Source organism: Electrona antarctica, assembly GCF_951216825.1.
Source record: "Electrona antarctica genome assembly, chromosome: 13".
Lineage (NCBI taxonomy): Eukaryota > Metazoa > Chordata > Actinopteri > Myctophiformes > Myctophidae > Electrona > Electrona antarctica.
Window position 1 is genome coordinate 10,678,539 of NC_136794.1, and position 15,546 is coordinate 10,694,084.

A 15,546-nucleotide genomic window follows, 5' to 3' on the forward strand; every position below is an offset into this window, starting at 1 on the left:
CGGCAATTACCAAATTAATAAATTCAATCACAATAAAAGCATTTATGCCTCACGCATGCATAGCAGGTCATTTTGGGGTGAAAACTCAATTAACCTAGATCTGACTAAATGTTGCGTCGCTTTATCGCAGTGTTGTATTAATGCTCTGTGTGGATGTACTCATGTGATAAACAACAGTTTGTTCACTCACAAAAAAAAGAACAAAGGTTCTTTTAGAAGACCAAAGGACACTCGTTCTTAGAAACAGAGCAAACCAAGCAGTCATATCTGACCAGTCACAACATGCTACTAGACAAAAATGTCTACGTCTGAACATCCTTCATATAAACAAACACCATTTGTGAAATAACATAAATACTGTATGCCTATCGTCTATGCTCGACAAACAAGGATATTTCAACCATAACACTGATATCTATTAACCCATTCTGGACAGGAACCCCTTTTGGTGTTTTAAGCATTATGTTATACTTTAGCTATTGAAAAATAGCAGATCTACAAGCTCATAGTGCGGCACCGAGTGCCGCCCTACGAGCTTGTAGATCTGCTATTTTTGAAAAATCGTGAAAATTTGATTATATATTCTATCACAGTGAACGTTTTTAACTCTAATCTTTGCTTCTGGGGGAGTCCCTGGAACATGTTTTCAGATGGGGATTGGCTGCCAATTTCATAGTTTTTGGGGTCCTTGACATGAAAAACCTAGAGAACCACTGACATAGAAACACAGGTTTTTCTGAAAACTGTCATGATTTAGAAGACATTTGTAGAATCTGGTGTCTGGTGTCTACAAAAGCAATGATATGTACTATAATAATAATCAGTCCCCACACCGGTATGTCTAAGACTGTATCAAGATGTGTGCTGTGCTGCTCCACTAAGCTCTCTCACTCTCCTTCACAGCAATTTAAAGATTAGAGCCACTGTGCTGTCACTGCTGTGTACTGACACAGGATTTAGGCCCCATTCAGAAGACAGGAATGGAGCATGCTGCTAAGTGGCACAGCTTCACGCTAAAGCTGGTGTAAACACGCATACGTACGCACGCACGCACGCACGCGCACGCATGCATACGCACGCACGCAAAAACAAACAAACATACAGCAAGCTTTACATCCACCACATTCTTCTTGATGAAGTACAAAGCTGCACAATACAGGTATTATAGAGAGGCCACTTTGCCACTGGTACAGTGCCACGTGTTTTTGTTGTGTGTGTGTGTGTGTGTGTGTGTGTGTGTGTGTGTGTGTGTGTGTGTGTGTGTGTGTGTGTGTGTGTGTGTGTGTCCTACCCAGTTCGTTGAAGCCGCTGTAGCCCAGCTCCTGCCTGCTGAGGCCCATATCCTCCATGAGGTCCACGCATTTGAAGCCTGCAGGACACTGGTAGCCCTCCGAATCATTGGAACAGTGGGTGTCTGGGATGGCCAGGCTGTTCCATGTCACATTGCTAACCATAGTGGGAAACACACACGTCACATAGGACTTTTCGACTGATGGTGCGATAAAAATAGGTAAATGAAATAATGTTAGGAAATACAGAACAATACAGGTGAAAGCCGGTAAGTAGTAAGATATACAGTAAGTCAAAATATGTCTTTTGTTCGTCAAGGTCATATGTAAGTCATGCCTATGTACTGTATTTGAATTGATCATATCAAAGGTAATTGTGTAATTAACGTTTGTTGAGGACAGAGACTGATGGGAATTACAACCACACACACACACACACACACACACACACACACACACACACACACACACACACACACACACACACACACACACACACACACACACACACACACACACACACACACACACACACACACACACACACACACACACACACACACACACACACACACACACACACACACACACACACACACACACACACACACACCTTTTAGCCACAGGTGTTATTCCAAGAGCTGCTTGATTTGTCTAATGAAAATTAATGCCTTTAAATTGGCCAGCCAGACATTCATCCAAATTGTTTATTAAGGGGTACAGGAGAAGGGATAATTTATTGCCGTATCACAAAGGGCAATCACAGGCATAGTGGTGAATCCTGATACAGCTAATTATAGTGGGCTGGTTAATGGCTAATGTCACTGTGCCTTATTCAAAGGAATCAACTTGGTTCATAACAAAGCGGTGATGAATGAAGCCCCAAATGAGAGGTGGACGGTCCACCAATACCATGAAACGGACACTTTTCCAAGTCAAAAGCAAAACCAAACATATTCAAGAGTATTAATCATTATTTGTTATAGAGAATTTGATAGGAAATCATTGTCACATGACAGTGAGTTGCAGTCAGGACTCAGGAGAGTCAAGATTTACCATGTTAGCAATTGCCACATAAAACTCTGTCTGTATGGCAGCTGGGCTGGCGTGGGTGTCAAGCTGATGAAATAACCTTACTTTCAACATCCCCAAAGACATAATATGCTCTCTACCCGTGCTCAAACGGGTTGTTGCATTATTAATCAGTTAGTTATAAAGTGCGAGAATCCATAGAACGAGAATCACTATGAAGGCAACAGGAACACTCTGACAATCGCTCCGAGAAAAGACGCCAGAGCGGAAGTAGGGGGCGTGGCCAGGAATCTCGTGTATAAAGCGGTGTTTCTTTTCTCCATGGGAACAAAGATTCAGAGGCTGTGATCAAACACAATGTGGAGCTGAAGAAAATGGCATCACCCATGGATGGACTACTTGTATAATTCCTATGAATCTACAGGTGTGTCTTTTGTTACACAGTTTCAAAGCAAGGTCAATTGGAATCATCTTGACATGTGGAATGCACGGAGACACCACTTTATTCATAATATCCTTCTCATCTCATGGAAATACCCGCAACAGTCTCTCACACTCCCCTGCCATTTCACTCTCAATCTCAATCAAATTCGCTGGGTGTGTGAGAGGCGGCAGAACTGTGACTTTGAACCAAGGGCAAATGGCTGATAGAGATTAGACATACCACGTTGACTGTGACATCTTTCTAAAATGCCTCACTAAAAGCATAGTGGGGCTGGGTGGGGTGGGTTTACGGAAAAGGAGAAGGAAGGCAGCCAACAAATCACAGCCACGCCACCTTTGGGAGAATGTTTGCAGACGTCTGTGAAATGTGAAAATGTCCTCCGCTATCTTTCTTCCCAGCAAAAGGTCAATGTATGCCGTGTCCCTGAGGCACTCGTCAATGGGAGCAGAGACAGATGGGGGGCTATGGGGGGAGGGGGGGGCACACAGCGTACAGCGGGAATGAGCATCAACACATGCATAGCAAGGAAAATGTAGGAGATGTTGATTATTATGATTAACACGCACGCTCATGGCAGCTCGCGGCTCGAGCGGTGATGGCTGTACCAAGTCTATCCCCCTCCCTCCTAACCCCCCCCCGTCCCACCCATCACCACCACCACCCCTTCTTTTGTCTCCCCGAGGGCTCCTGCTATCATCATCACTCCCATCATCTACATAATAACCTCCTTTACGCGGATGCACGGTGCACGCGTACATGCACACCATTCACAAGCACTGTTGTTCTCGCGAAATATTCTCAGATAATGGGGGGGGTAGGGGCGGGGGGTATTTTAAAAGGCATGATTTTCATTGAGATGATAATCATGAGAAAATATGAACTATAGAGTGACTATATAGCTAGGAACAAATAGAGCTGAATATGTTCTGCATTCATGAAGTGACATTATCCACATCATTTTACAAATTATACATCACCAATTCACGCAAACATACACCCATCCGAGCAGTTCCAGCCCCATTGTACTTCTACCGAAGATAGTAAATCTACATCGCAGTGACGCATAGTAAGCTTGTAAATCGACTATCGTTGGTATACTGCACAACACTGGTGTGCAACTCCTAACAGCACATACTGTACAGTATGTACTGTAAGCTGCAAAGGTATGGTAATGCCAGGTAATTACAAATGTGTGGATCAATTCTACCGTGTTTTGTGCAGTGCAGTGCATGTTTCATAACTTTTGCATCACAAAATATTACAAACTCTAAAAAAGAAAAAAAAACTGAAAACTGTATTATTACCCAAACTCTGTGTCATTAGTAACACAGTGATGGTTGAATGTTCCAAACATTTGAACACCCAGAATCCCATAGAGGAGAAGAAAGAAGAGCAGGAATATCGACACGCTCCAGATCTGCTCCCCCGATCGCCTGGAGGAAGTGTGAAAAGGGACAGAGAGAGAGAGACCGCAAGAGAGACAGAGAGAGAGAGAGAGAGAGAGAGAGACAGCGTGAGAGAGAGAGAGAGAGAGACAGCGAGAGAGAGAGAGAGACAGCGAGAGAGAGAGCGAGAGAGAGAGAGAGGGCGGGGAAGAAAGGATGTCTCAATGTCAGCTGTAATGGCATTATGATGTTATTACATCTGTACATGTACAACTATTAATGTGTTATGGTCGCTGTATTTAAGGAGTGCGATGGCCAGCACAATAATTGCGTTATATACTTGAGGATGTTGGTGATGCGTGAGCGGGGAAGCTCGAAGCGAAAGTAGATCCTGAAGGCGCGGATCATAATGAGCGCTCTGGGGATTCTCAGCATCCCCCAAGGAGACATCTGATCCACGAGCTCCGCTATCTCAAACACCTAAGACAAAGAGAAAAATGGATGATTAATAAGGCAGCAGAAATGCCTTGCAGCAAGCCTGTGCAAACGCAGCAGCAGCAGCAGCACTAGGGATAGATACTGTACGACAGCAATTTTTGATTTTAGTTTTAGTCAGAGTCTCTTGAATAGTCTTAATTTAGTTTTAGTGACATTTTAGTCACCAGGAATGACTTAGTGTTAGTCTAGTTTTAGTCGACTAAATCTACAGTTAATTTAGTCAACTAAAATGTATTTTGGCGGGCCTTGATGCCGTCGTAATGACTGATTTTACACTTGCTGAAAATAGCCGCTGCGACGCGTTGTGAGCTTGTAGATCTGCCATTTTCAGCGACACGTTGTGAGCTTGTAGATCGGCTATTTTCAGCATACAACAAAGTGGAAAATGACTTATACTGGATCTCTTGTCCACTAGTCACTTGCTAACATTTTAGACTAGTTTTTATTTGTTGACGAAATTGTGAATATAGTTAGTCTTAGTTGTAGTCATCATAGGTTAGTTTTCATTTAGTTTCGATTTCGTTTTTGTCAGTGAAAAAAGGCAGTCGTAGTGAATAACAAAGGCTCTGGTGACCTGTAATGTAATCATGTCAAGACTGTGGTGTACTCGTTTTGTCTTTTTTTTTTGTGTTTGTTTTTTGTCTGTGCATTGTAATGTCCGTATTGTGGTTCTTGTTGTTTTCCTATGTTATGTTGAAAAAAGAAAAATGTGTGGTTCTATATACATTGAATTGTGATTGAACAGTTGTGAAATCTCAGAGCCTCAATAAAAATACATTGAAAAAAAGGAAAAAAGAAAAAAGGCAGTCGCCGAACATTTTTTGTCATAGTATTAGTCGACGAAATCAACATTGATACCTGCAGCACCAGGGATACCCAGATGAAGAACACCATGATTCCATCAAACATACACCAGCGGTCCTTCATATAGGAGTTATCCCCCTAAGTGGAGAGGAAAGGCACAGAGAGAGAGGAGAGAGAGAGATTCATTACCCTATACCAACAAAAGGAGATAATGACCACACAAATGAGTGGATACAGTACATAGGTAAAACGCTATGTATCCACTTAGACATAATTAGTAAAGGAATTATTAGAAAAGCACCATGTGTTCTGTCAAGCGAAGACACTGTAATTTGGCCCACTGTTAGGGGTGTGAGCACAGAGAGCCTTGCCTCTTCACTGAATTTGTTTCGAGGTGGTGACACGCCAATAAAAGACTGACGAAAGGGGGGCTTTATTGGGGAAAATGTCCAGGGGACATAAGTACTGCAGATAACACTGCAATGGCAGTGAAGGAAAAGAAAATAGTTTAAAACACCAACCCCAAACAGCCCACATTTGCATGATGGTAAACAAGACAAATAATTATGAAACCATAGAAGCGAGAACAAATGCCGTGGGGCCAACAAACATAGGTAATCATAATTACCACTTAAGGAGGTGTGTTAACAGCTCTTAAGGGGTTGAGCGACCACCGGCTCAATGGCTACACGCATAAGGGAACACGGTATATACTGTATTATCAAATCCAATCCACTTTATTTACAGAGCACAACAGCACGGAACCAAAGTCCAGTGTGTGTCCTATACTTTCTTTCATGTCTGTATGTTCAGGAGTAGGAAGACTAGGTGATCCTTTAAAATAAAATAAACAAACATAAAACATATCATAAAGTAAGTACTATAGCGTTAGCGTAAATGGATCTGTGAGGGGTGAATTGAATCTCTTGGATACACTCTGACCCCCTTTCCACCGGTTGGTTCCCAGTGGGAAACCCACTAGACCTATATTAAATTGTTTATAGGATCAATACAAGTAAATGAATACACGATAACCCTTCCACAGTAGTTGCTTTTTCATATTTTCTATTATTTTGCATATTTTCCTACATAATGCCTCATTTGCATATTTAAAAATGTAAAATTTGTAATGCAATAAATCATTGTCTTCGTGTAAGTAATTGGGGAAGTTTCATGGTGATAACAATCTAATATAGGTATGGTTTTGCCCACTAGCGTTCCAATGTTGGAGCTCTGGCTCATGGACTAAGAACCAAAAAGAACTGAACCGGTTTGGGAACCAACCGGTGGAAAAGGGGCCTCAGTGTTCAATTAACATCAGTGCTCAAGGTCCATGCTGCTGGCAATATCGACTAATCACACCAATGTGACACATGTCGACACGTGTTGAATTTCATTGCGCATTCCCACATAATGTGGGAAATTATTACAGATCCTCCTTTTCACATTACACGGCACTGATTAATGTTAAAATGCGGGTTCAAGGCAACAGCAGGAAATGCCGAAATTACTCCAGTGTTTTCTCTCGTCTCGTTCCTGGAAACACACTGATTTTGTGCCTGCCATATGCCTCGCTGTCTGTCTGTGCGAGTATTATGCTTGATTTGCCAATTAAACTGTCCGCACTTTCCATGGCAATAATTAAAAGGGACTTTCATGTGCCAGATGCCTTTTTATTCTCTGTATTTCTTTAAGAAAACTCTGTCTAATTACACCCGCGTCGATTGATCCCGACCTGCAGCTCCATACAAGAAGAAGATAAGGGCAGTGACCAATTAAGTCCTATTTATCATCTTCGCCAGGTTGGGCAGCCGAGATTTCGTTTTTGCCCCCGTTTGTTTGTTGGTTTGTTTGTTTGTCTGTCTGTGTGACTGAACAGCTAATCTCTGGCACCGCTGGACCAATTCCCTTGAACATAACCGCCTTCCTATAGTTAAAAATCACAGCTGTGTCTCTCTGTTTCTGGCACAACAGCGCCACTTTTGCCCCTACTGGTCCTCTAAACATAGTCACATAGTACTTAGGACATAGTCACATAGGTTAGGACGGACATTGCTGTTCCTTGGAGTGGTTGCACCACTCAAAAATAAATCCTATGGGAAATACTGTGGTGGTGCTATAACTGCATGCTTAGTTCACACTTTGGCATGACTATAGAGCGCATCTCCAAAAGCCACAAACGGCAATAGTAGGCACCGTCTGTCATACAAACTCCTCAATGCATCAACTTTGAACCATTTCCATACGTTAGCAGTAGTAGTAGTGAGAAACAACCTTGACGATTCCTCTGATGTGCATCTTGGCGATCATCTCGGCCGTGTAGAGGAACATGAGCATGGTGTCCAGCGTGAAGGTCAGGTATTGCAGTGGGGGGTAATGCTCGAACGTCATGGGGGTGTTCATACACACGGAAATGACACTGATGATGGCACAGGCCCGCAGCAGAGTGTGCACCCACTGAAAGAATATGGGGGAGGGGTTGCAGGTATTGGGGGGGAAAGGGAACAAAAATGACTGAACTGCTTTGAAAAGTTAAATCCTCAGTTACAAATACGGTAGATGAATAGAGTCGAGCGTCAACCCTTTTCATATCAAGGCCCATTATTACTTGCGCGAGCAGAGCGGCGCAAGTACTGTTTTCGGCTGCGTATGTCGGCGACACCCTCGGCCAATCAGGGATTGTGAATTTTTGGTGACAGTGTCAAAAAAAAAACGGTGGTTCCCCGATTGGCTGAGGGTGTCACCGTGACACCCTCAGCCAATCAGGGAACCACCGTTTTTACATAAACAATACATATACAACTTATATATAGGACACTTAAAACATTTAGAAGCCGGTGTAGTGGATATCTGGAATGTGATTTATATAGACATATAACTCAGATGTTTCAATAACTTGGTTGAGGTAATTTGCGCGTTCTGCTCGCGCACAAATAGGCCATTCATGGCCTACTTGTGTGCGAAGCGCAAGTTGGCAGCTCGTCATTTGAGTGCATTTCTAGTTTATTCTGCATTTGAGCCACGGACCACCATTCGATGACATTTAGCCTCTCAGACCCAAAAATAAAGATTATTTAGTTATTGTTATTTTCCATGCGGTATTGATGGTGTACCATAGATAGGAGAGACAACAGGCAAACACGACTAACGCAGATCTTTAACAATAATTTAACTCTTGACTCAATTTGGTTACCAACTTTGCATCATTTAGCTGGGGACCACCTGGAACCTCCTCAAGGACCACTGGTGGTCCTCGGAAAACCACTTGTCTATACAAACACAATTGGCCTGTGTTCAGGAAGGGAAGCAGGGAGGGGGATAGAATTAATTGGCATAACGTCTAAATTCGGGGGAGAAAAAGGGCTTATGTATGATGATGTATAGACCCACATGATCTCACATGACGTAATATATTAGAGAGAGTGGTGACACGCTTTGATCTCACCACAAAGCGGGGTGCTATGGGCTATAGTTCCAAACATTGGAACTATTCCATTGAGATAGAATGAGCACGTCCGCATTCCATTGTTACAATGGGACTAAGTCAACGCTAGTGTCGTCATTTTCATACTAGATCGCGCTGTACCGCGATCTAGTAACCGTGCTGCTACCGACTAATCGACAAACACACAAAGTCACATGTCGGAGCGGTTAGCACTGCTCAAATAAAGAAAAAAGAAATTGATTTAATAATAAACATGAGGATTTTACTGTAGACAGTATTATCATTTATTGATTTTGCCCTCCAATCCTGAAAATGCTGTTACTGTGAGACTAAACTACACCAATCATCCAACACAAATGGACCAGTAAGCACAGTGGCTGAATCACACGCTTAATACTTTCCCCGCCGAAACACGTAACCTACGTTAATCATTAGTCTCGGCAAGCGCCAATTAAGGTAAGTTACGTTTATTCAGTTGTATAAATGTTTTGATCCGATCTAGTCGAAAAGCTACTCACATTAGCCTCGGATGGCAGTGTTGTTCAAGTTACTTATCTAAAAAAGTAACTAGTTACTTTACTAGTTATTAAATTATGAAAGTAACTATTTTCAAGTTACTTTACTTTACTTAAATAATATAAAAAACGATTTAAAAGAAGGTTTTTTGTTCTGTCGCACAGTAAGAGAAAAGACAACTCCCTCCTAACATTATGAAATGTAGTGGAACAATAAAACATGTTCAGAACTTTTGACAGGCATCTTTATTGTAGCCTCAACTTGCCTTCAAAACAAATGGTGCTGTGCAATATGAAGAAAATAAATAATAATCAAATACAAAATGAGTACACTCTTCTTACACCGTAAAGTTAACAATACTATTTTGGCAGTATTCAAGGAAATCAACTACACTCCTTTGCCAGACTGACATTACAGAAAGATAAGTGCAATCAACTGAAGACATCTTCAACATTGGCAAGCAAACAAAGCTCAGCCTCACAAAGAGAAACTATCAGTAAAATGATTTGCCTCACATTTGAACAAAAAAAAAGATGGATAAACTTAAGAAAGTGCTTTCAGCCTCAATAAGCACATTGAGATGCTTTTCAGTAAGGCTGCTGTATGTGCAGTGCAATGCACAAGAGGTATTTAACAAAATACCACAAGTTGGCCACAAGTTTCGTAGCCTCATGGACTGTTTTGAGATGCTTTACTAGATTTGCATTGCTCTTCTTGGCTGAAGACAATGCTTTATGTCCGCCACATCATTTGCATTTCACCTCAATGTTTTTGTCGTCCTTTACCCACAAGAACTCAAAATAATTATTGTATTTCCAACCCGCAAAGCATCCGATCTCGCTGTCATCCGCATTTGCCATTGTAGCGTGTGGTAATAATGTTCGTTCAACCGGCCTTTTCTGTGTATGCGTTACAAGGGTTTGTGTGTCTGTGTTTACATATGGCTCTGCCACAGCCATACGAGTAAGACCCGCCCTACTCTGTCAGACTGTCTCTGATTGGCTTACCCTGAAATCTGGCCCTACGTTAGCCAATCAATGACCTCTTCTGCGACATGCTTTGTTCATGTTAGAGTGTGAAGCCATGTGGGCTCAGAGGCTAGTATGAGAGCACAAACACAGTACAACACAGAAAGTGCTCTCTCAGCAGCAGTCAGCACAGAGCCTGTATGACAGATAGACTCACGGCGCTGTATGGGGAGACTTTTCACTTGGATCACATAAGTTGACATAATAACATAATAACGCCATAACGAGGGTAACGCACGGACAATAACTATAAGGCCGTTATGGAATTGGGAAATGTAAAGCGTTAGGTTACAAGTTACTGCAAAAAGTAGCGCCGTTAGGTAACGTAATGTGATGTAAGGGCGTTAGTTACAACACTGGTTGTCAGCCATAACACTGGACTGCGCCATCTTGATTTGCGCGTGCACCTACACACGCACACACACGCGCGCAGGCACGCACGCACGCTTTCAGTCGCTTTTATCTCCAATTCCCCATCCCAGGCGGTATTTCTATTCAAAACAACTCTTATTGCACGGAGCATAGCGGTCGCTGTAATGGCGCTGCCTGTACTTCTCATCAGCTAGTGAGAGATCAACACCTAATCCGACAACACACACACCATTCAGTCAACATCCGGTTCCGGTCGCGGTGTTTTGGATCTTCAAAATAAGGGTTGAACGGGGGGGATATGCTGACATATAGTAATCATTCCTTAATTTATACGGTTAAAGGAAAACTCACTGGTTTGTTGATCCAGAAGATGTCTGTGCTGTCGGCGAGGGTTTCGTCTGGCCCAAAGTCGGTCATGGCCTGAGCCTCGACCCGCGAGCTCTGTTTCCTCTTCAGCATGCTGGGACTAGCCGTGCTATACAGAGAGTGGATCTGACAAACAAGAGGGTCACAGACCACACACAGTGACCCAAGCTAAGAGAAGAGCAAAAAGCTGCATCCAGATTGGCTACATCCAAGTCTGAGTATCCGCAGGACCACAAGGGTAACAATTACAGTCTGTTTAAGCTTTCTGTGCACTTAACGTATGGTTTGAAATACAAAAGGCCACATATTATCCTTTTTTTCCCCTATAAGTTAACACATACATGTGCTATGTTGTGTGTCCTGCACAATATGTTACCCGGACTTGAATTGCCAGAACAGAGGTACACTTCAACTAAACGACGTGTTGGATTGTTGAATGGCCACTGTGATACACAATGTTGCACATATGGGACACCAAAAAATGTGTATATTCACACTGTACTTTACTACTTACCATCACAAAAGATCAAACATGATCTTCCCCAATAATAATACTGAACAACCTAAGGCACAGTGTGTCTTGTGTGCATGCATTTGCGTGTGTGCGTGTGCATGTGCGTATGTGTGTGTTCCTCTGCATGTGCAAGAGAGAAAACAATAAGAGCTGTAAGGCCATTTCAACATAAGATCACAAGAAGAAATGACCCTGAATGGAGACAAAGCGCACATACCAAAGGGAAAAGTAAAGCTGAAATTGCTCCAGCACTGCACATAACATGCGATCAGGCATACCCTGTGAATGACACACACACAACAGTTAGTCAACAGTATGGCATATATGGTGAACAGTACACTACCAACATCTACAGTACGTCGAGGCATATATGCAACACACTCTGTAATGACTGAGTGACTGAGGTTTTTGTGAGATAGGATGGAGTAGAGAAGGACCACATGACTCACTGTGAGGCTCCTCATTGGTGCCGCTGCGTTCATCCCCAGGTCACGGAGGGGTGGTGAGACCAACCAGAGAGAGAGACTAAAGAGTCAAAAGGGAGAGGGTGTCCCGGGCACTGGGGTCCTCCTGGTGCAGCATTCATTGAACGATAAGTCAGAAAAGCAGTGAAAACTGGTGCAGAGAGTAGGGTTGAGCAATATATCTGTATAATATTGGTATTGCGATATGAGGCGAGATATCATCTGGGATTTTGGATTATCGTATTGTGATACAATATGTGATATGGCGTACGTCAGGGGTAGGCAATTAAGTTTTGCCTGGGGACAATTTCTGCCCAGGACTCACTCCTACTGGGGGGCCGGCGTGTGGCGCCGGTGTCGTGAGTTTTTTCTTCCTTTTTTTGTCTTTTTTAACGTCAATTTATATAATATCTCAATGTAAATTACCGGTAACAATAAAGACTATTTTTACCCCCATGCCAGGTGCTCTCCCTGCACTGTCAGCCTCCTTGTACTCTCTCTCTCCGCATTACTTTGATTAGTGATTGGCATGGGGGGGGATACCCAGAGAGGCAGAGAATGAATCAAAATAAAATGCATAATCAGTACAGCTACTGGGCATAATCAACTGTAGCTGTTTTCTTTTTCCTTTTCTTTTTTCAGACTGCCTTACAAGTACAGTATGCTTACATGTGTGATACAGAGAATTAATCATAATGTTAGCTAATTAGTGGCATAATAAACGAGTTGCCCACCCACCATGTAGTGGAGCCAAACTCATAATTACAATTTTAATGATTTTACATAGGCCTACTATTATTCTCATACCCTCTTTTGCCAGATCTTAAAGCTCACAATGATCGAGGGGCGGCACGACGCATTGTGAGTTTGACTTTGGAGATTGAATATATTCGGTGTAGGGATGTTAATAGACCCCGGGACAGACCAAGGCGCAGTTGGAGGAAACACATCGACTCACTGGCCTTGGAACGTCTCGGGATTCCCCAGGGAAAAAGTCACAAATGTTGCTCTGGAGAGGGACGTCTGGAACACTCTGGTGGAGCTGTTGCCCCCGCCACCCGACTACGGATAAGCGGTTGAAGATGGATGGATGTTAATATTTAATCGTTAATCGATTAATCACCGTTAAGAAATTAGTCGGTTAAACTTAACAGTTAATAACTAATCGTAATTAATCGAAAATTATGCGGTTCAATCATTGGGTGGTTTTCTGTGAATTAAATGCTGTCTGCGCACGGGTGTGGCCGAGGAACGCACATACAAAGATGCCATTGCCTGGCCCTGTATCGTCAATGGTTAAATAAATATTTGATTAAGGAATATAATATACCTTTTCTATTATTTTTGTATATCAGCAAAATGTAGATTTGTATGTTAGCCATTGAGGGAAATTAAGATTCTCAGAGTTTTTACAAAAACGCCGCTTATCAACTAACCGGTTAATCGTTCGATAAGCTTATCAAAACATATCAATGAACTATTAATGCATTAATCGATAATTCACATCCCTTTCGGTGCACAACACCGTCGAACGTCGGAGAATAAATTGATCGTTAATAGATTCCAGCTGCTGCCTTGTGTAGAAAAGACACTAAACATTTTGCCTAATCTGCAGCTAGTTAACAAGAGAAATAGCACATACTATCCAAGAGAAACTAGAAAAGGAATTGGAAACAGTGAGAACAGGCCGTTTATAGAGGAATATGGACAGTAAACAATGTGTTTGTCCTACCTGGGCTCATCAATGCAAAGCCGTTTTGAAGTTACACAAAGGCTTTGCCGTGACATTTTGTCTGCTGGCTTGCAAAGAATATAATTTATACAGCAAGATGAAGCATGGATAGTACCTTTAGAATGTTTAGTTTCCACCCAAGAAGACGGAAGCTAGAGTGCACTTTGATGAGGTCCATGTGCGCTGCGCAGAAGCAACCAGCCTGTCTGTGTGACTACTGCTGCTGCTTATTGTCTGCTCGCCAAGTTTAATAAGCATCCTTCAGGTGGGAATTTCGGAATATTCTCTATTTGGACATTATAGCCATTATAGCACATGGACATTATATAGCACATGGACATTGGACTGTCAGTCCAATATTGAGAAAAAAAAAAAATCTCAAAATAATCTCACAGGCCAGAAATAATTTCAGAGGGGGCGGTTTTGGACCGCGAGCCGCCTATTGCCGACCCCTGGCGTACGTGGTGGCTTTTCCTGCTTTTAATCACTTTTTCATTGAGTTATTTTTGAAAAATGTAAAACAGAAATTGATATTAAAATCACAATACGATAGTATCATCACATATTTGATATTAGATTGTGTCCATATTGCATAGGCCTAGTGGAGAGAGACATGCTGACGATACGGTACATTGATGTTTCAATAGTGACAGGAAGTATGCAGGATTATTATACTGACTCACAGTAAAGGGTAAATATCTATAATTAACATACAATACAGCATAAAGCACATACTGTAACAGAATGTATCAACAGAATGTATCAATGCACACCACGCACAAACAAAGATCCATGATTGCAAGAAAATACAGTCTGTAGTATGTTCATTATGCAATGAATGAATATGGCATTATTATATTTGCATATATAATGCAATATCGTTTTATTTGGGTTTTGGGCCACTTAAAAAATTATGATAATTTACCTAAACAAAACGTTTTTGGGGGAAAAGAAGTTTCCCCTTAACCCTGAACTAATTTGCCATCTTTTACTATTTTAAAAAACCTTTTAAAATAGTTCAAATAGCCGATCTACAAGCTCACAATGTCTGGCAATGGCTAGTTGAACAATTTTAAAATGTTTTTCAAAATAGTAAAAAATGGCAAATACGTTTAGGGATAAGTGATAAGGGTGGCGCAAGATGGAGCCCTAAATGTTTTTGAAGATCTTTCTTGGATCCAATGACATTTGACGCCTAAACGAAGAGGAATGCCCTGTTTAAATCTATGTCTTGTCTTATAATCAAATAAGTTGAATTCCTTTTAATGGATTAAAAGGAAATAAGGATTTTCAAAAGGTTAAAAAACAGATTTCTATGACCATTTTCAGATAACAATGTAATGGCTTTGCACTTTTTATTTCATTTCATGCTTTTGCCAAGAAAAACAAACTGTCCTGCCTACTCATGTAGTCCCCATGTAGTCAGAAGCAATTTGCGATGTAATTGCTACAGTTGGCATATGCTGGTTGAGATTTGAGAAAGAGTGAAAGCGAAATTATAGGGTGCAAGTGCTATAATGTGGGAGTAAGACAGCAAAGACTGCAATTAGTTTCCCATTTGGTGAGAGGCCGTATTCCTCCTGGGCAGATTGCAATCACTGGGCAGATTCATTGTAACTGTGTGCATCTTTCTCAGCTTCAGCTAACTTTATTTTG

At 41.9% G+C, this 15,546-nt stretch overlaps 1 protein-coding gene across 5 annotated transcripts in view; it reads right to left on the reverse strand.

The window, feature by feature from the left end:
- nalcn (sodium leak channel, non-selective) overlaps positions 1 to 15,546 on the reverse strand; it is a 127,520-nt gene that overhangs the window by 109,063 nt on the left and 2,911 nt on the right. For 3 of the 5 annotated variants that reach the window (XM_079517971.1, XM_079517970.1, XM_079517968.1), the window contains exons 2-9: positions 12,144 to 12,264; positions 11,912 to 11,973; positions 11,166 to 11,306; positions 7,728 to 7,910; positions 5,508 to 5,591; positions 4,492 to 4,631; positions 4,071 to 4,199; positions 1,292 to 1,446 (exon numbers count right to left, since the gene is read on the reverse strand). In XM_079517971.1, the coding sequence (XP_079374097.1) occupies positions 1,292 to 1,446; positions 4,071 to 4,199; positions 4,492 to 4,631; positions 5,508 to 5,591; positions 7,728 to 7,910; positions 11,166 to 11,306; positions 11,912 to 11,953 (874 nt within the window). In that variant the 5' untranslated portion in view covers positions 11,954 to 11,973; positions 12,144 to 12,264. The remainder of the gene's footprint in view (positions 1 to 1,291; positions 1,447 to 4,070; positions 4,200 to 4,491; positions 4,632 to 5,507; positions 5,592 to 7,727; positions 7,911 to 11,165; positions 11,307 to 11,911; positions 11,974 to 12,143; positions 12,265 to 15,546) is intronic. The other 2 variants (XM_079517969.1, XM_079517972.1) reach the window with 2 other exon arrangements.